Source organism: Petaurus breviceps, unplaced genomic scaffold (assembly GCF_028583685.1).
Source record: "Petaurus breviceps papuanus isolate PSGF00001 unplaced genomic scaffold, PetGlider_PUasm1.0 351522, whole genome shotgun sequence".
Classification (NCBI taxonomy): domain Eukaryota; kingdom Metazoa; phylum Chordata; class Mammalia; order Diprotodontia; family Petauridae; genus Petaurus; species Petaurus breviceps.
Genome location: NW_027186280.1, coordinates 1 through 21,394, shown reverse-complemented (window position 1 = coordinate 21,394; position 21,394 = coordinate 1). Strand labels below are relative to the sequence as shown.

The 21,394-nt window shown below is 56.4% G+C and overlaps 1 protein-coding gene across 1 annotated transcript; it reads right to left on the bottom strand.

Annotated features, from left to right (window-relative positions):
• Nucleotides 1–1,028: 1,028 nt before the first annotated feature.
• Nucleotides 1,029–15,153, bottom strand: LOC138168128 (NBAS subunit of NRZ tethering complex-like). The gene is made up of 7 exons (XM_069097161.1): nucleotides 14,985–15,153; nucleotides 13,690–13,744; nucleotides 13,261–13,297; nucleotides 12,250–12,327; nucleotides 7,080–7,127; nucleotides 1,856–1,899; nucleotides 1,029–1,066 (listed from the first exon to the last, which is right to left on the bottom strand). Exons 1-7 carry the CDS (start codon nucleotides 15,096–15,098, stop codon nucleotides 1,029–1,031), a joined length of 414 nt encoding a protein of 137 aa, XP_068953262.1. The 5' UTR covers nucleotides 15,099–15,153.
• Nucleotides 15,154–21,394: the final 6,241 nt, after the last annotated feature.

Sequence of the window (21,394 nt, the reverse complement as noted above, 5' to 3'; positions counted from 1 at the left end):
CCCCTGCTGTCCTGCCACCCCAAACAGAAGCTGCTGCTTTCCTCCCTTCCCCTGGCCTTGCCCGGGCTCCCTTCAAGGGGCAAACCTGGAATCACCCTCCGAATCGCAGGGTCCTGCACCCAAACTCTACGACACAGGGCCCTTGGGGCTGGAAAGGGCTTTAACGAGCACCTCACCCTAGCCCGATCTTTACAGAGAAGACAGCTGAGGCCTGGAGGGAGGACGTAGCCCCACATCACCCTGGGATTCAAAGCCAAGGTCCCTGACCTCCAGCTCAGCCTCCCCTCCACTAGGACAGCAGGAGGCAGGGGACAGAGTTCAAGTTCAAAACCCACCTCTGACACTTACTTGCTCTATGGCCACAGGCCAGTCACTTAACCTGAGTCTCAGCTTCCTCAGCTGTACAATGGGGATGGGACAACAGCCACAGGGTGGCCTCACAGGGCTGACCCCAAGGACAGGATGTACGGAAAGTCCTCGGCCAACCCTGAAGGCGTGGGTGACCTCCCCGCCTCCTTCCCACCATCTATGGTGACAACTGTGACAGACCCCACCCCAGCACACCACGGCAGCAGATCAGCCGCTGGCTGGGAGTGAAGAATGACTCCTCACGCCCCCAAAGAAGGCTGCCTGCCCTAGGATTCAGCAGAGAAGCACAGGAGAAACCCGGGCAAAGAAGCAAGCACAACCTCGGGGGCTAGAAGATATCCAGCGGCCCTGGTCCTGGGGACGGCGGTTATCAGCCAGGCCAGAACAGGGCAGGGGGAAGGAACATCAGGCAGGCAGGACGGGGGGGTTAGCCAACAGCCAGGCTGAAAGGAGAGAGACCCTATTATCAGCCATGGCAGGAGGGAGGTGCCCAGCAGTCAAGTCAGACTGGGAGTGGTTGGGGGCCAGAGAGAGGGGACAGGGAGAGCTGTCAGCCAGGCACGGGGTGGGGGGGGAGGACATCAGCCAGGCCCAGAGGAGGGGTGGCATCAGCCAGCCCAGAGGGGGGCCCTGGACTAGCACACCAGTTCGTCGGTCACTCAAAAGTCTCCAACATCTTCGTGGGGTGGAAGGAAAACTAAGGGACAAGAAGGGGGACATGAGGCTGATGCCAGGAGTGAGGGCAAGGGCTCCTCCCTGGTTTCTGATGACATGTTTTTTCATGAGGCCCTTCCCAGCCCTCATGAACAGCTAGCTCTGCCCAGTCTGAGTCTCCCCACCAACATGTCAGGAAGGCCGTCACAGGGGCCCTGGTCTCCTCTGCAAGGCCATCCCTTTTCTCCACTGACCTGCATGACTGAGGAGGGGGGGCTCCTCCAGCTTGGGGGAGGCCAGAATGGCAGGTGGTACCAGAGGGCCTCACAGGGTGTCAGCAGGGACAACCAAACAAGCCCACGTGTGTGAAGAGCCCACCTGCTGGGCACAGGGCCAGGTGATAAAGGAACACACCCAAAGGTAAGAGGCCCCCCCCCAAAAAAAAAAGAGACTGGACCCTCCTAGGGAGAGGAGGGGGCAAGGCACCATGAGGCTGCACCACAAAGACCTGCCCCAGAGGGGGGCCTAAGGACTGGGCTCCAAGAGGAGCAAATCAGAGGGCAGAGAGGGGTGGAACCCAGGATGGGCCACGTGATCCTGGGCCACTGCCCACACTAGAGCCCCGGGGGATGGGGGCCACCCCATGGAGGAGAGGGCTAAGGGCTGCAGGCTGGGACTGGGCAAGCAGAAGATGTCAGGCGCAGACGTGCCAAAGCTTATAAAGCTATAACCAGCCAATGAACAGCCTGTCACCCCATGCCCGGGATGTCTTCTCTCTTAAGAGAAAACATTTACAAGATTAAAATCCTATTAAAAACTAAACAGCTCCTACCTTGGCATTTCCCAATGATAGATGTAAAATCATCCTTTGCAGACCTGTAACAGCAAACGAGCCAGACATGTTAATGCCATCACTGCTACGGATGCCCCACAAATGCTCCACCTCCCCTCCTCACCCACCCGTCTGTCTTTCGGAAATAGGCTTTGGGTCCGAGGGAGGGCATGTGAACCCCGGGCTGACCTGGCCACTCAGGACATACTGGTCCACACAGGGAAAACAAGGACAAGCAGGGGGCCTCACCACCTAAGAAGGGGCAGATTTCACTGACCACCTCATTTCAGGGTCACATTAATGCAAGCAACCTCTGGAGCCCAGGGCAGGCATCCCCAAACGGGTGCCAAGGCAAGAGAAGGAAGGATGTGAGAAAAGTGCAGCAGATGCAGAAAACTTCTTCCTCCAGCAGAGAGGGAGAAGCGGGGAGGCGAGGGGCAGCAGAGCTGGCCCGGGCCCAGGCTCCCAGCCCCAGCCCCTGCCCCGGCCCAGGCTCCCAGGCCCAGCCCCAGCCCCAGCCCCAGCCCCGGCCCCAGCCCCAGATCTGGCTCTCGGTACTGGCCGAGGGCCCATCCTCCAGCCCCCTGTGGTCTGGATCTCACTCATCTCACACAGCAGCACCAATGCTATCATTTCCCTCCTCAGCCTCCAAGACCTCTCGAGATGCTCTTGCATTATCAAGACCAATTTTACAACAAGAATCGTCTGCTCAGACCACAGACTCCTAACCCTGGGTCCCTAGACCCAGGAAGGTCCCTGGAAAGATTTCAAGAAGTCAATGAACATGGACAAGAAAAACAAATCCCGTCTTTATTCTGCCGACCTCTAACTAAATTAGAGTGGCATTTCCATCCACTCTTTAAAACCCATTCTGAGGAGGCCACAGGCTCAGACTGCCTGAGGGCCTCCTTCCCTTAAGGGCACAGGATTTCTATGAGGCAATGGCTCTTCTTTCCCTCCCAGCCTCCTCACCTCCCTGCTTCTGTCCCCACACCACTATCCCCCCAGGGGCCCATCGCCAGCCTGGCCACTCTCCCCTTCTAGTGTCCCCTCAGCCTGCCCTGGCTCCTCCTGCCCCAGATCTCACTGAGAAAACTGAGGCCCTTCACCAAGGCTCCCTCTCCTCCCCTCCTGTGCTTCTGCTGTGGCTCCCATGCCCCCTGGTACTGTGCTACCTGCAAGGGTGCCCTAGGAATCCCAGGCTGCCCTCCTCCTCCAGCAGACTGCCCCCAGTCTCTCCCCGACGAAGGATGGCTCCCCTACCACATAAACACGTGCCCACGTCTCCCCTCCTCAGACCCCCGCCTGCTCGTGGGCCACCTCTGTCCATCTTTTGGGGACCAAATACTCTAAGGCCATCTACACTAGGGTGTCCACTTCCTCTCCACTCACTGTCTTCTGCACCTCAGACAATCCGGCTTCCAAGCTCACCATGGCGCCCACGGGGCCCTCTCCACAGTGACCCATGAGCCAGCCCTCCAATGCCAACCCGTGGCCTCTTCACCAGCATCCTTCTCTTTGGCCTCGGCAGCCCCAGACACTGTGGCTCCCTCTGTCCTCCTTGGGGCCCCTTCTCTCTAGGCTCTCAGGCCCTCTCTCTGCTGGTTCTCCTCCCCCACTGTGACCGCTGACCCTCAGGGATCCTGCCAGGGCCTGGCCTGTGGCTGCCCGCCAGAGATCTGTGCTGGGCCCCTTCTCTACTACTGCACTAGCCAGATGACCTCAGCCTCGCCTCTCAGTAGATCACCCTAGATTTATCCGGCAGGCCCGACCTCTGTCCAGAGCACACCTGCAGCCCCACATCTCTGGCTGCAGACAGCTCCCACACCACATCCCAAAGGAAATGCATCCGCTCCCTTTCCCTCCGAAGCCTCAGCTCTTCCCATGCTGCAAGACACCAGGGTCACAACCCACCTGCCCCTCGCTACATTCCCCCACGGCCAGTCACTGCCGAGTCCTCGTGACATGTCTCCCGTCTGCCCCTTTCCCATCTCTGACACTGTCACACCCTCCCCCAACCCCCCCCCCATTGCAGGCTGTGGACTCTTCAGACCTGGACCCCTGCGATGCCTGCTGGCCGGTCCCTGGCCTCAAGCCCAGCCTCTACTCAGATGACCAACTCATCTTCCCAAACTGCAAACCATGCCCTCTCCCAGTCAGCCTCAACAGCTCCTGTCAGCTACAGGATCCAACAGAATGTCCTGTTTGATTTACAAAGCCCCTCATACCCTGACCTCTGCCCAGCTTTCCTTATCACTCACCAGGTAACCTGTGCTCCTGTGACACCAGCCCCCAGCCCTTCCCCACACCAGGCCCTCTGTCTACAGGCTCTGGACATACCCACCTCAAGCCCCTGGCCCGGCATGCCCTGGCTCCCTCCTCCTCTGGACCCAGGGCCCATCTCCGGTAAGCCTTCTGCAAGGGTGTTATGGGAATGGGAATTTAAGATCTTCCCTGCCCCTAGGCCCTTTGATAGGCTTAAGTGCACCTGAAGCCTGTGGCGAGGGTTGTTTTTCAGGGATGCCCACACCTTCGTGCTGTGATTGGGCAGTGGGTCAGGAGGGTTGTGACATTCTCTGAGCCAGGAAAAGGCTATATAAGCCCTGATGTAAGGCTTTGCTTTGGGGCTCACTTTGAGAAGTGTTGTGTGATTTGACCAGACAAGACTCTGGGCAGCCGTTGAGAGCCCCCCAGCTTTGAAAACCCAGATGTTGGTGCTTCCCCCTCTGGTAATGGACTAGGTATGGATGTAATGGTTGGACAGTTGGAGGCCTGTCTGCTTGAAATGTTTGTTTCTTTCTTCTTGTAATTTCTGTATACTCTGAAATTCGGGGTGCTGACTTTTTCCGCTGAACTAGGTAAATGATATGTTTGATTGATTAAGGCAAGATTGCTCACCCATTTTGAGTTGTTTTCCTTTAGAAAAGCAGATCTGAGAACCTGTGCTGGCAGCCACCCTGGGGACGCTGGGGTGCTTGCTGCTACAAAGGGCCTTCCCTTGCTTGCCTATCTCCCGTTCATCCTGGGCATTTGCTCGCCGTCTCCCCCGTTAGACAGGGAGCTCCTTGAGAGAAGGGGCTGCTTTTCGCCTTTTGCCTTTCTTGGCAAACCAAGCACTTAGCCCTGTGCCTGGTGCATACAGCAGGCCCTTAATAAATTCTCTCTGATTATGAGACTGCCTCCCGCCTCTCCCACTCCAAAGCCTCCTTCAGATAGTCATCATATTCCTAAAACAAAGGTCTGTGCACGTCACTCCCCTACTCAAAGAACTCACATGGCTCCCTGCTGCTTCCACAAACACTTCTACTTGGCCTCGAAAGCTTTTCATAGCCGGCCGGTGCTTCCAGCAGGTTACAGAGGACTCCTTCACACCTGCCACGGTCCAGCCAGACTGGCCTTTTGGCTTCGCCTCACATCCCTCATCTCCCACCACACAGCCTTTGCACTGGCTGAGCCCTCTGTCCTTGCCTCTCCTCCTACCTGCAGCCTTCCGTCCCTGCCAGGCACCAGCCTACCCTCCATCTAAACCGACCTGGTCCATGTGTCGGACGTGCTGATGTGTCTGCTGCCTGCCTCTAGAGAGGAGCAGGGGCCGTTCCCCCACCAGCTCCCTCCACCAGGCCCTCACACACTGCACGGGGTCCCCAAGTGCCACCTGCTCAGAGGACAAGGGCCGTCCAAAAAAATGGCCATCCTCCAGAAAGCTTCCCGCCCGTGGCAGGAAAGCCTGCCGGGGATGCCTCCAGACCGCCCGCAGGGACCCGCCGACTCCCACGTCCACACCATCGGCACAACCCAGCCACGAGCAATACAGCCAAGAGAGAAGCTCCTAGGCAGGCCTGTCACCCACCATTCATCACAAGCACAGATTGCCACACACTTGCCACGCCTGGGTGATGCATTAACACAGAACTGTGCTCAGGTCCAAGTCTTATCTCTGCCCCCCACCCCCAGTGACACCAAGATACATTCTGATTGGGCGTGAGCCCCGAGAGCACAAGGCTGGCACCCTCCTTGTGCTAACAAGTCACTGACTGGCTGACCCAAGACATGGGGCCCAAGCGCCCCAACGCTTCAAGAGAGAAGCTGCAGCTGTCGCCCAGACCCAGGGCCGGGCTCCCCATCTGTCAGGGGCACTGCCACCCACCTTGCTCCTGCCTGCCGGGGTGGAAGGGGGAACCACCCCCCCACTTGCCCCCACCTGCCAGGTTTCCCATAGGACACAGTGGCCTCCCACAGTGTCTCCATCTCAATAACAGCTTATGGTTTTGTTGGGAAAGCATTTTGAAAAAATAAAGGAAGACAGCAGCATCAGTGGGGACATTCCTCCGGCAATCAGCGATGCCTCATTAAACAACATAACAAGGGAGAAGCAGACACGGGGAAGGCTTGGGGCTGGGTGCGCAGGCCCAATGAAAACCTCTGGCTGGGAAAGGCCAGAGGGTCGTCCCTGTCGCTGCCTGGTTGGACCCCCACTGTGGCCATTCATGGCATTGGCATCTACCTGCCATGCCGTGCCTGGTTCTGAACCTCATGTCTGAACCTCTAGCCCAGGGCTGGGGGGCCTGCCAAGCCAGATACAGGGGAGGGGGAGAGCCTGTTATTTCCTCAGGTGCGGGCTTTTGATTGAGTCCAAGTTTTACAGAACAAATCCTTTAAGGTGACTGGTTCTGTGAAATTTGAGTTCAGTCAAAGGGCTGTACCTGAGGACCTGAAGGGCCATGTTAGAGCAGGGCCCTTCCCTGTTTAGGGCCAAGGACCCCTGGGGCATGTGTGGTGAAGCCTAGGCCCCCTTCTCAGCAATGCTTTTAAATATACAGAATAAAAGAAGATTACAAAGGAAACCAAGTGTCTTGGAGCACAGCTGCCCAGATATTAAGTTCGCCCATCCCAAAGGCTTCAGGGAGCCCAGGTTTACAAGCCTGGCACAGAGAGCACGGGCCACCACAGCCAGCTCAGAAGGCTCTCAAGGGCCTGCAAAGACACTTCAAGGCCACAGAATGAATGAGGGTCATGCCTAAGGGACCAGGAAATGGCGGCGGGGGGGGAAGGGGGGTGGCACTGAGTCCCTAGACAACCAGCCTCAAACCTCAACCTGTCCAGCACTGACACTGCAGAATGAAACTACGGGGAAACAATCCTCTAATCATCTTCCTCCAACTGAAAACAAAGCAAGGGACAGTCTCCTCGAATCCCACCCACAATGCGCCAAGCCAGGGCTTACCTGATCTCCACACACTGGTCCTGAACAGCGGCCAAGAGCTTGCCGTTGCTGTGGAAGGGAAACACAGGAGTGAGGCCACAGCCGCTGCTGCTGAGAAGGCCCCCCACAGCCCCCTGTGGCCCCCGCGCCTGCACAGCAGAGGAGAAGCATTGCAGGCTCCTTCCTTTGCGGCATGGGACAGACTCACTCAGTCTGTCTTCGGGCACACCCTCCTACGGTGATCTACAGGTGGCCCTTTCCTGCTACTCGTGACCCCTCCCCAAAGTCCTCTTCTGGCTGGCTGCTGCCCTTCGGGCTCGGCTGTCACACTGGGTTCTCCAAGCTGGGCCGGCAGATGCACAGCTGGCTCCAGAAGGGAAGAAAAGCTCCTTGACCAATGGAGTCTGACACCTGAGGGCCAGCTCCAGCTCACGAAATCATGGAACACAGACAAAGACTATTTCCTGCGCTGCCTCCCCACCCCAGGGCAGGTGCACAGCCACCAAAAACAAGTGGGGGAGCAGAGACCCACCCACGTTTCAGTGTCCACAAATGCCAACTTAACCATGGGCCATTAGTTACACATGTGAGGCCACTAGTCAGTGACCCACAAGAAGAAGGCGCATGGGCAGGAAGCCTCCAAGGACCCGGAAGAATGACTCAGGGCTTCCTCAGGGGGAGATGGTAAGGTATGTCTCAGGAGCAGCTTAAAGAGATCTTGGGGTGTCGGCCCCAGGCCGGCACGACCTGAGCCAAAAGTGTGATAAGGGGACCGCTGGAAGCATGAGGCTGCCCATGAAGGGCCGAGCGTCCAGGACACGCAGGGGGCTGCCCCACTGTCTCTGGTCCTGGCAAGCCACAGCTGGAGGAGGGCGTTCGGTTCTAAGTACGTCCTAGAAAGGATAAAGTAAGCTGGAGAGCCGCGTCCAGAGGAGGCAGCCAGGATGGGAGAGGGCCTCAAGATCCTACCAGGCAAGAACACACCTAGAGAAGATTAGATGTGGGGATCCAAGCTGGAGGCCTCTGAGCGCCCCTAGCACTGGCCTGCACAGAGATGAGAATGGTTCTACACAGCCCAGAGAAGTGGATGAGCCTCAAAAAGAAGGCAGCTTCCTAACTATTAGGGGACCACTGCTTTAAAACAGGAAGGGAGCCTTCAGGTCCCAGAAGCCTCTGCTTCAACTCCAGGAAAGTGCCCAAAGGCAGTCACAGGAGGGCCTTGGTGAGGGGTGGTTGCCAGTGGAGTCACAGAGAGGACTCCTCCACAAGAATGGCCCTGGAGGTCCTGGGTGATTTCAGAACCCTTTCCACCCCCTTGTCGAAGACGACTACACATCACTTCCCGGGATGGAAGGTGTGGTCGGCCTTGCAGTGATTCCGGAGATGCTTCATGTGCCCCGTGAAGGGAAACACACCGGAGGAGAGGGGAGATGCAGGGTCATCCCACGGACAGCAGGACAGGCTTGGCTAAAGCGAGGAGCCCTCCATGTCGGTCCTCAAAAACCTCAAAGCTCGGGGTTCTGGGCCCTCTCTGAGACAGGGAGTGCAGTGAAGAATGTGGTGGAAACACAGTTCCACGTCAGGGAGAGGTGGCTGAAGGCAGGCACCCTCTCCAGAGGCCTCCCCGGGGCAGGCACCTAACGAAGCTGCCCCCTGTCTGTAGGAGGAGCCTGGCAGACCACTAACTGGTGGGAGCAGGGGCCCAAATCTGCAGCAAAGCAGAGGAACCCAGACAAAAGTCAACGCTCCAACAGCTGCAACTGAGGGATTCAGGTAAGTAGCTGGGCCCCAAATGATCCCACTGGATCCTGCTGGCCCAGGAGGCAGCCCAGGAGCTGAGCTGAGCAGGACAGATCCCACCAGGCCTGAGTGCAGAGGTCAGAGAGGGGCCAGAACCCCAAGCGTGTGCAGGGGCTGGAGCCAGATGGTGAAGGGCCTTCAGAACCCAACCAAGGTGACTATGCCATTCACCCCAGAGACAAGAGGGAGCTGCCAACCCTTTGGGAGCAGGGAAGCTACAAGGGCCCACCGGGGCTTCCATGTGCAATGGAAAGAGGAGAGCCTGGAGGCCTGGGGACTGAGGAGAAGCTACCCAGAGGGAGGCCAGAGGAGAGATGGGGGCAGAGGCCAGAAACGGGAGGAAGGGGCAGGGAAGACATGGCCAGGAAGGGAAAGCCACTCTCTCTGAAGTTCCCTGTGTCAGAGGCCTCTTCTCAGTCCTCATCTTCCTTGACCACTAGGCTGCACGGACACTGCTGACCAGCCTCTCTCATTCTAGACTCTCTTTCATCTCTGGGACCTCCCAGCGCGCCTCTCACCCTGGCCACTGCTTCTCAGCCTCCCCTGCTGGCCTCACATCCATGTCGGAGCACGAGGCCTGGCACACAGCCTTGCCAAGGCTCTGCCCTATGCCCTCTCCTCTCCTCCATCCACACTCTTCCTCTGGGGAGCTCCTCGGGTTCCCTGGGTAAGCTCAATGCTGAAGACTCCCAGAGTGATCCAGTCAGCCCCAATCTCTCTCCTGAGCTTCGATCCCATATCACCAAGTAAGTACTGGATGCCTAAGGCTGGCTTCCTTTAACTCCAAGGTAAAATCTCAATGTTCCTCTTTGGCTTCTGTGAAGCCCTCCCAACCTAGCCCAGACAGACCTTTCCAGGCTCTCCACACTGCACCCAGAGCACTCCATCTCCCACCTCCAGGCTTTGCTCTGGCTGTTCCTCCGTCCTCATCCCCACTTCACAACACCTTCCTCTTCCTCTCAGATGTAGCTCACGTCCTCTCCTGATGCCCACAGCTCTCAGGATAGGCCACCCCCTGACACAGAGGGGGAGCAGAGGGAGACACACATGCTGGGCATGGGCAGTGTGGAAAGCTGGCTAGCTGGCCTACTACCGAATGCAGAGGTATGGAATGATGAACCGCTGCTTTGGCCTTGTTACAAGGATTTTGGTTTCTTCATTTTGCAGGAGGAAAGAGGAAGGAGGAAGAAAAAGGTGATGTTTTTTCTGTTAACTGAAAAAATTAATTACTCTTAATTTTTCATCGGGGGGCGGCTAGGCGGCACAGTGAATAGAGCACCGGCCCTGGAGTCAGGAGGACCTGAGTTCAAATCTGGCCTTGGACACTTAACACTTACTAGCTGTGTGACCTTGGGCAAGTCACTTAACCCCAATTGCCCTGCCTTGCCCTCTCCAAAAACAAACAAAAATCTTTCATTTAAAAAAGACTTAGCAGATCGTAACTGTGGGTACCCTCTCTAACAAACTACTATAAATTGAACCACTTTGTATCTATGTGCATTAACCCATTCTATGGCTATTCTACACACACTGGCGGCCCAGAGGGGTGACCACCACTCTAAGCTTTAAGAGCTGCTAAGGCTTCGAATGGCACCAAGATTTCTGGGATGCCCAGGACTATGTGTTGTCTGTGGCCTTGTCGTCTCCCCCACTGGGAGTGCAGGGTCCTCATGAACAGGGCTCGTCTCCCGCTCTGGCCATGTATGCCCAGCACCAAGCAGGTGCCCGGCACGTCGCTGACCGTGAGAATCACCTGCTGACTGTCTGTGACTGAGGAAAAAGGCAGGCAAGGAAGACTAGGAGGTCGTAACCCCGAAAGACCCCAAAGGCCACGGCGCCCTCAGGAGAAAGTGGGCAGCAAAGCAAGGACTGGGAGTGGGGGAAGAGAGAAAGCCCTCCTGGCAATGTCCTGAGCTGGAGCTGCCTCAGGACACTGAGGCTAAAATGCTCGGCAGGCAGCTGGTGCCATGGGGGGCCTGGGTTCCAGTCACAGGTGAGGGATGGAGACGGGATGGGCACCTGCAGGAGAGGGCCATACCTGCTGTGCCCAGCTCAGAGGGGGATGAGGAGCCAGAAAAGTAACTGCAGTCACAGCAGATGTCACCAGAAAAATACCTCTGTCCAGTGGTCTTTTTTTTTTTTTGCTTTTTGGAGGGCTGTTGGGCTTAAGTGACTTGCCCAAGGTCACACAGCTAGTAAGTGTGTCAAGTGTCTGAGGCTGGAATTTAACCCAGGTCCTCCTGACTCCAGGGCCGGTGCTCTATTCACTTGTCCAATGGTCTTCTGATGACTAGTATCAAAGATGCCTTAAAATAGGGAGACGGACACTTGCCAGACCCGATCATGAGTGCCACAGACTCCAAATGGCAAATGGCAGACAGCTACACTGGGGACAGTCAGGTCCTCCCAACAGTTATTTGCAGGTGACACTAAGTCAACTACGTCAAGTCCCAAGATATCATTGGCCTCCAGAGTGAGATACATAGCTGTACACAAGACACCAACTAACAATTCACACAGGAAAACCCAACTGGACAAAAAAAGCCAGACTCTGATGTACCATGTGAATCAGAAATCCACTGAGTTAGTCAGGTGAAAGAGAGAGAATATCAAAGGGATGGGCAGAGGGAAGGAGGTCTGTGTGTGTGCGTGTGTCTGTGTGTCTGTGTGTGTGCACGTGCATGTGTGTGCGCGTGCATGTCTGTGTGAGCGTGCGTGTGTCTGTGTGTGCGCACGTGTGTATATGCGTGTGTGTGCACGCGTGCCTCAGAGAGACAACGAAGACAAAAATGGGCTAGGCCCAGATGGAATAAAGGGAAGAAAAGTAGGCAAAATCCTGAAGTGCTCACTGATGGATGGCCAACCTTTCAATGCCCTTATTTCCCCAGAGAGGCTGCACGACTGTGAATCCTACCCTGAAAAACTACCTAAGAAAGACGTGACCAACAGAGGAGATGCTGGTTGTGAAGCAGGAGTGAGAGACAGGTAGCAGCTGGGCAGCCCACAGGGGGAAGGCCTAGGGAGAGGTCTCCCGCAGATCAGGCGGACCCACTGAGCTCTCCAGCCCCCGGAGGGAGAGAGACAAGTGTTCTCCGGGCGGGAAAAATGGGGCGTGGTTGTCACCACTGCAGAGAAGCCCCCCTCCCCCCCCTGCAACGCCCCTCAGACAAGCGCCTGAGGACCACTTCCCTGAGCACCACACAGCCAGTGTAACCAAGGCGTCTGAGACCAAGACTCCTTTCTTCTCCACAGCTCCACCCCACCCTTCGCTGCTATGAAAGGGCTCCAGCCCACCTGCAGAGAAGCCCCCAGGCTCCAAAGTGCACTTTTTCTCTAAAGATGACTGTGAAATCTTCCCTGAGCCCTATTCTGAGAAATCACAGACGCTTACCTCGCAAGTGCTAACCGCCAGTTCATCTGCTTACTGACCAAGCGAACCAGGGCGTCAGGGAGTAAGAACATGGCAGGGCTGCAACGACAGAACATCTGGGCTTAAATTAAGTCAGCTGGACCACAAAAAAGGCCCTCCCCCTCCCCCAGAAAGCCCCCGGCTGAGAGCAGGGAGGGGCCTCAGACCCAGGCTGCCCAGCCCACACAGGAGCTGGCGCCTCCAGTGTCTGGAAACATGCGGCCTGTCAGGGCCTTGTGAGGAGAGCCCTGGGTTGGGCTCACACACATCTCTACACACACACACACACACACACACACACACACACACACACACACACACTCTCACTCACTCACAGTCACACACCTCTACACAACTCACACATCATACATACACACACGTACATACACACATTCACACACCTCTACACAACACGCACCATACCTACACACACACTCCACACACTTCTACACACATACACCTCTATACACTCACCCACATACACACACCCTTTGTGCACACACACACACACACTTCTAGACACATACACCTGTATACACACACATACACACACACACACACTTTCTGTCTCCAACACACTGGGCAGTCACTAAAAGTTCGTGCGCCCCTGTCCTCTCCCAAGGAGTGACCCAGCTCCTTGTTTTCCCTCTTCTTTTTCATCCTCTGCTTCACATCACTTTTCTCAAGTGCTGTTGATGAGAGCCTTGGAGCCTGCCCAAAGGCCACGGCAAGGCGCATCAGGGCACCCTGGAGACCCAGCTAACACCTGGGGCCGGGTCATGGAGGGACAGCCAGGGCTGAGGCCGTGAGGGCCCCCCACGGAGCTGCTGTGCGGCCCTGCCCCACGGCTTCTGGGAAGCTGCTCCCGCTTCTGTGAAGGGCTCAAGTCACATCCCCGCAAGCCTCCCTGGCGCCCCAAGCTAAGCACAGACGCATGCACACGGAGCCCCTGGCCCCCCACAGCGCTGAGCGCACAAGGAAGCGAAGGCTCACCTGTACCAGATGCAGCCGCGGATGAAGTGCAGAGGACCTTCGTGATGGAGAGAATGCGATGGGGCCTCCAGCTCCAGGGCACCCCCATCAGGTGCACCCCGCGGCGGCGGCAGCGCCCTCAGAATCCTGCACGAGTGAGGGGGGAGTGCCAACTCTTCCCCAGGGCCCAGACCAGGGCCCAGACCGGAGGTGCTGAGCTTGGCCTAACCCGCCCAACATGAGCTCGGAAGGCAGCGTTGTCCCTGCGCTTGTGAGCCGTCCTCAGAGCTGTGCCGCCCACTGGCAGGACGCCATGTCTGCGCCTCCAGGGCCGCACAGATGGGCCCCAGGCTGCAAGGCTGGGCCCAGGCCTCCCCCTGCCCCTCCCACCCCTAGGAGGGCCCAGAAAGTGGGGAAGAAGGGAGGGAGAAAGGGGCAGCGGGTCCTCACCTGTGATGGCCCTGCCAATGAGGAAGGACGCCCCATGCCTTCTGCTGCCTCGAGGCTGCGATCACAAGAACAACCTGCCTTGGTTACCAGGACACCCAGCAGCTCTCACCCCAGGGGGCTCTGAAGGCACCCAAGGGCCCGCCTTCAGCCTGCGGACCCCTCGGGAGGTGAGGAGGAGAGCGTCCAGGCCCTGGGCCATCTGGTCACTCTGGCCTGAGGCTCCAGGCTGCCCCACGGCCCCGGGCAGCAAAGGCCCCGCAGGAGCCAGTGCGAGTCCTGAAGCAGGCCGGAGAAGCCAGGAGGGGGGATGGCCTCCCTGGCAAGAGGAAGGAGGCCAGGCCTGGCTCAGGAGCGGGAGGGGAGCCGGAGGCTGGGAGGACCAGACTCCTGCAGGCCTGAAGCGCAGAGCCAGGCAGCCCCCAGGGGAGGCAGGCAGGGTCATGGGGGCCCAGGGTCGGCCGGGGGTCACCTGGGCCTGGCCGGACACCACCCAGACAACACCACCCAGACAGTGAGCGGAGCCCGTCTGAAGCAGACGCTGCCCTCAGGACAGGCCCTCAGCAGCCGGGCCTGCAGGCAGCCAGACCTTGGCTCAAATCCAGCTTCGCATACCCACCAGCCACAGGGCTCTGGACAAGTCACTAAACCTCAGGCTGCCTCAACCTCCCCACCTGTAAATGGGGACACTAGGAAAGGGGCCCCTGAATCCCATACCCTAGACAGGGAGAGAGCAGGGAGGGGCCTGAGGACCTAGAACATGGGGTGTCAGAGCAGAGAGGGGCTCAGAACCTACAGCACGGGGTGTCAGAGTGGGGAGGACCTCAGAACCTATAATGTGGGGTGTCAGAGCAGGGAGGGACCTTAGAAGCTACAGCACGGGGTGTCAGAGTGGGGAGGGGCTCAGAACCTAGAACACGGGGTGTCAGAGCAGAGAGGGGCTCAGAACCTAGAATGTGGGGTGTCAGAGCAGGGAGGGACCTTAGAACCTACAGCACGGGGTGTTAGAGTGGGGAAAGACCTCGGAACCTAGAACATGGGTGTCAGAGCTGGGAGGGGCCCGCAGGTGAGGGGGCAGGAGCCCCTTCCCCCCATGCCGTCGCCATGACAACGCCCAGACGCCAGCGGCTAGGGGAAAATGGAGGGGGAGCAGACAAGGAAATGGTTGCCATGGCGACATCTCCCCCTCCCCTCCCCCAGCGAGCAGCCCCTCCCGCGGGGCAGATGACGTGGCTCTGAGGTCCCGGGGCAGCGCGCGGTCCCTCCCCGCCGGCCGCCCGGCCGCCCGCGCCGCTCACCTGCACCTCCGTCTCCGGCGGCCACTCGGTGTTGACCAGCAGGTCGTAGAGGATGTTCTCGTCCTCGTTTTCCGGAGCCGGCCCCGTGGGCGGCCTCGGCTCGGCGGCCGCCATGTTTGCCGGCCAGGGCAGGAGGGGGACTACGGCAGCCCGTGGCGGACACTGCGGCGGGGGCGGGGCGGGGCCTACGCCGTGACGTATATATCGGGACCGCCCCCTGCCTGGCCGCGAGGCGGAGGCGGGGCGGGGCCTACGCCGTGACGTATTCGGGGCCGCCCTGTGCCTGGCCGCGAGGCGGAGGCGGGGGCGGGGCGGGGCCTACGCCGTGACGTATTCGGGGCCGCCCCCTGCCTGGCCGCGAGGCGGAGGCGGGGCGGGGCCTACGCCGTGACGTATTCGGGACCGCCCCTGCCTGGCCGCGGGGGGCGGGGCGGGGGCGGGGGCGGGGCGGGGGCGGGGCGGGGGCAGGCTGGCCTCCCGCACGGCAGGTGCTCCGGGAGACTCTTCTCTCCAGCTCTCTGGGACGGTCCCTTCCCCTTGAAACCCCCGCCGGCTGACGCCCTCCACCCGCAGCTGCTCCCGGGCTCTGTCCCGTCCCCCTCCTCCGCCCGCTTCCCGGCCGGGCGCCCCGGCCCCCTCCTCCTCTGGCACGGCCCCCCGCCAGTGCAGCCTCCCGGGCTCCGCTCTCCTAAGGCGGAGGTCCGGCTCACCCCCACTGCACCCCGCGGCTCCCCGTCACCCCGGGCTCAAGCACAGCCCTCCGGTGTCCGCACCACCAGCCTGGCTTTCCGACTCTCCGCCCGGAGGCCGCGGACTTGGGTCCCACCCAGGGATGTAGAGGGTCATTTCTCCAGCTCCTCCAATCTGTTTAGGACTTCACCTTTTATATCCACCAGCCTAGGGCAGGGACAGAATTTTACCTCTTTTTGTGTCCGGAGCTCATCTGGGACCCCTGGCACGTGCTGGTCAGTCACTGTCTGGCTCTTCACAAGCCCGGAGCACACTGTGTTTCTTGGCAAGATGCTGGAGCGGTTTGTCATCTCCTGCTCCAGAGGGTTGAGGCAAACAGACGTTATGTGACTTGCCCAGGGTCACCCAGCTAGTGGCTAGATTTGACCTCCTAACTCCAGGCCCGAACCCCTACCCGCTGAGCCATCCAGCTGCCTCAACTCCCCAGGAGCATAGCTGGCACCTCACCAGGCACTCCTGGGCCAGTTCTTAAGTCCCACCAGTAACTTGGATAAAAGTGTAGAACTATAGTGACTCTGGGCTCCCTTTAAGGTATAAATCACACCTTCCAGGTCTCCAGGGCTGGATCCTCCCATGGGGGCTCTAGGGCCTCCTTACAGGTAAGGTTATTTCAGGAAGGGAAGCCCCTCTGTGAGGAATAAGATTATACAAACCAAGGCCCCAGCTCAATACGACCTTTCTGTTACCCTGGGCTGTTTGAGCACAGAGGATCCTGAGAACGTGAGGGCTGCTCCTCTCCTGGTAGCCCAGCCAAGTCCTGGAGACTGCCCAACTCCTGGAACTAGCGGCTCCAAGGAGACATTGATCTTGGGGGGGGCTTTGGAGGGCCTGGCCTCCATCCCAGGCCTCACACCAGATGCGATGCTTGTTAAAAAAACACCTGGCAGGATTTCCTCTTCTCAGCACTACTTAAACTGTAAGATTCAGACCCCAAATTGGAATCTCACCCATGGAGGAGAAGTCCTGCCCGGGACCTTCACGTGCGAGACCCTGACAGCTGTACCGGGATTCCCCAGCTTGTGTGGTCAGGTGTGGGTGCTTCCCCACATCGGTGATGATTGTAAATTTATATATATGTATATATATTCATCATAGTTGCCCTTATCTTACTATTCCTAAGCCTTTTACTCTGTTGTCTCCAATTTCCTTCCCATTCACCTATGTTCTAAATAAACTATGTTGGATCTTTTGAAGTGCCCATTGTTCCGATCACTAGAATCCTGAACCTTCTTAATTGGACAGGAAGTTAAGGCGTTCCCCCTATAGCCCAAGTCTTCCTGGGCAGACCCTCCGTGGATGGCACAGACAGACAGATACAGGTACACACTCACGTATGTACATGTATACTCACATATAGGGCTGTCTGTGTGTACACGTGTGGCTATTACCCATCCATCCCCATTTTTATTATTTGCTCCTGGCTTATAGGTTCTGGTTATGGAAATTTGCACCTGCCCCTGCTGTCTGATTTCTCCTGTGGGGGATGGGGGGGAGAAGGGGGTCTCACCTGAGCCCTGAAGCTGGCCTGTGTCTGTAAGACCTCACCAGGGCTCAGAACACCTCGACCACCCCACCCCAGGGCTAGGATAAATCCCTGGAGGCAAAGCCCTAACAGCTACTGGGAATCACTTTTACACCAAGGAAGGCAAACAGATTCCTACTCAATAACAGTCCCAGTAAACCTTGAAGAATTAGGTATTTGTGAGGAGACAGGTGCCTGAGCTATTGAGGGGGGCTTTGCCTCCCCCCAGCTCTCTTCTCTGGCAAAGGGAGAAGAATAAGCCCCCAGTTTAGTGGAGAAAGGAGCTGGTTCAGAGGCAATGAGGGAACCAGGCACGCCCCCACCCACAGCAGTGCCATGGGCTGGGAAGCCCTCTCCCATCAGTTTGGGGAGCAGGGCAGGGCTGTCGTTCTGCTTCTCATTCCCTCTGGTGTATAACCAGAGCTCATCAGGTCACAGAGGAAGGCACAAAGAGGGAGCCAGCACCCTGCCCCTCCCACATGAAGCACCCAGCTTCCAGCTCCTCCTACCCAGAAGCCTCCAAAAATGCCAACTCCCTAAGATGTCAATGACCTGTAAATTCCCGATTGGCATCTCCTTGTCTCTGACCTCAGGGCTATACTTATGGGGCATGTCCTAGCCAAGACTCCAGTGGCTCCTCCCCTACTGTGTGACCTGTGTCCTCCAAAAATGATAGCCCTGAGCAGGTTGTGACCTGCCCTTACTCACAATTGCTTTTGTTCAGGAGGGCAGTGAGAGATAGTCAGTGAACAAGCATTTATTGAGTGATTGCTATGTACCATTTGTAAAATGGGAATAATATATATAATAGGGAAACCAGAGCTTAGAGGAATTGAGTGACTTGCCCATGGTCACAAAGTAAGCCTCAGAGGCAGCATTTGAACTCGGGTCTTCCTGCCTCCAGTACCCACACACAATTCAAAGTCCCAATAAACTGATACCGTGCATATCCCACTGTGCTAAGTATGAGCTGTGGCTACAAGGCCAAGAATGAAACAATCCCTGTTTGCAGGGAGCTTACCTTCTAATTAAAGTAAAAAACAAAAGTCCAGCCTGCCACATACTTCAGGCAACCTTAGGGAGGTCATTCATTTCATCCACTCTGTATGTATCGTGGGTAGACTGGTAGCTCCCTGATGACAGGGCCTGTCTTTTGGCTTTCTTTGCATCCTCAGCACTTAGCACAGAGCCAGACATGCAACAGGCATTTAATAAAATGCACCCACTGCCCAATTACCCACCACACCCACCATGGGTCTCCCCACTGTCCTTTGCTGACTCTTCTCTTCCATATGACATCCATGAAGAGTAGCTTAACCCATCATGATGGTGTCAAGGAGAACCAAATTGGGATCACCTTGGTGCTGGGCAGAAGTGACCTAGCACATGGCAGGGAGTAGGGTCTGTAGATCTTGTTTATGAGGGGAAATGGAGGAATGGCATGCACAGGAAGAGTCTGCCTTTATGTCTCTGATGGCTCTTGAACCCAGACATTCTACAAGCAATGAATAAGTAGTGAGGAAGGATTTAGGTCCTAGACACCTCCAGTAAAAAGAAAGCCACTCCAGGAAGCAGTCACAAGGCAATCTGGGAGATCCCTGACAGGAGTGGTCCAGAGAAAGGAATACAGTGGGAGCTGAGTTCAAATCCCAGTTTGACCACTGATTCCCAGTATGCCTTTAGGCAAGTCACTTAACAGTTGGTCTCCTCCTCTATAAAGTGGGAGTTGGACCAGATGATCCCTGAGGGCCCTTCTAGCTCTAGAGAAAGGATCCTAGGATAAAGTGGTGTTCTGGGAATGGGAATCTAAGATCTTCCCTGTCCCAAGGCCCTTTGATAGGCTTAAGTGACTCTGAGAACCTTCCACAATTTGAAAATATGCTCTGCCCCCTAATAGGCTGAATGTGGTCACCTGGAGCCTGTGGTGGGAGGCTTGTTTTTCAGGAATGCCCACACCTTGTGGCTTTGTGGTTGGGCAGTGGGTCAAGAGGGTTGTGACACTCTCTGAGCCAAGAGAAGGCTATATAGACCCTGATGTGAGGTTTTGTTTTGGGGCTCACTTTAGAAGAGTTGTGTGATTTGAGACTCCCGGGCAGTCGTTAAGCCCCCTGGCCTTGAAAACCCAGATGCTGGTGCTTCCCTCTCTGGCTTTGAAGCTCAGAGTGCTGACCTTTTCCCCCTGAACTAGGTAAATGACACATTTGATTAAAGCAAGATTGTTAACCCATTTTGAGCTGCTTTCCTTTAGAAAAGCAGATCTAGGAACCTGTGTTGGCAGCCACCCTGGGGATGCTGGGGTGCTTGCTGCTTCATATGGATAGAGTGGGGAGCAAAGGAAAGCCTAGGGAGATGCTGGGGAGATGCAGACCAGATGCAGCCAGTCATTTCACCTCGGTTCAAATCTCAACCTCCAACATTTACTCTCTGAGTAACCCTGAGGAAATTACTTCCGTGAGCCTCAATGTCCCCATCCATAAAATGGAAACAAGAATGCTTTCAGCAACTACCATAAACAGCTCTTCAAGAATCACATGAGGCAAGGTGGACATGGTATTTCAAAACCTACAATTCCTATTAAAAGTCAGAAAAAAGTATTAAAACAAAGGGTGCTTTGCTAACCAGATGCTGATAATGGCCAAGCTGCCAGTTCAGGCCAAGTCATCTTCTCTTCATTCTTCCCAACTGTCAAAGTGGCCCATTGGCCCATTTGATTCTAAACATGGAGGCCCCAGGCCTGCACCTGGTGAGGAGTCAGTCCTAACCAAGGATCCTAGGAGGACCATGAGAGCTTCAAAATCACAAAACAATGAGATTGAGCACCAGGGGTAAGAATCCCTGGAGAAACATCTACAATGAATGGGAAGAGCTAGGAACCAAATTAACAGAACCAATGGAGGGAGATTGACCCCAGGGTTAGCCCTGAAGGGCAGCCCAGCCCAGGGCCCCAGACAAGGCTCACCTGCTGGGCAGGGGCTTCCCTAGTCCTTCAGCTCACTGACCTGCTGCTCAGCACCTCGGATGAAAGGACTGGTGGCCAGGGGCTTTCTCTTTTATTTCCTGTTGTTTGATGTTCCCAAGGGGGCAGATGGCATCAGGAACGTGAAGTCTTGGCTAACTCTGAAATGGGGCTGAGGGAGGGACAGCCATGCAAAGTGTCACCTCCAGTCCTATAAGTCCAGTGGCAAAACAAAGGTCACCAAAACTGGTGATGGCCGGGGATGCAGTGGGTGACCTTGGCCTTTCTAAAGTAAGGTCTTTGCCGGGTCTCAGTTTGGCTGAGGCCACTCCCATTCAATGATTTAAATCCCAAAGATATCAGTCTGGGAAAGATGGGTAGGCCAGGATGGTGCTGTAGAAACATAAAGGACCAAGTCAGAGTCATGAGAGGCTGGAACCTCCAACAGAAAATTAAATCACTTTAATATTCAAATGAAAAGACAGTATTTTGTGGGCTTCCTCCCCTCCCCCTGCCTGTTGCTGAGTAGGGGTGCTGGGAACCCTGAGATGCAAAGGTACAGGGCAGGCCTGCTGCTCAAAAGAATTCAACCACTCAAGCCTTTTTTCAGTATGAGTAGCAAGTTTATTATAAAGACACTGTTGGGGCCGGCGAGATTCCTAGTGAGTCTGTTGCGCTGTCTGTGATGCTAGTACAAACCGGGCCAGATTCTAAGAATCGGAGCTTTTGATGAGGATAAAATTGGTACTTCTATATAGAAAGATTGTGGGGAAATCTGGATGGATTAAGGAGCGTCAAATAAACTAATTAAGTGATCCAGGTGGGCTGGGGTGGGCCAGATGCCTTGGAGACACCAGTGATCTAGGCTATTGAAATGAATGGATGAATGGGAAAATTCAGGGAATGAATTGCTTTCAAAGACATGGTCTTTTAGAGGAAACAACCCAGGGAGACACACACTCCCAGGGAGTATTTGGAAGCCCAAGGAGAGAGAGTGTGATCAGTGACTGAAGGGGGGAGGTAGAAGGGTATGTGATGGAGATACTGAAACATCACCCTTCCTGGGACCGTCCAGGACTTGCCAGGTGGGGCCCCAGACTGCAGGCTTCACAAGCAATTTGCTGGGAAGTGAGATCATTCCAATACAGTGAGACAGTGAATAGGGGATGGTGAGATATGGTA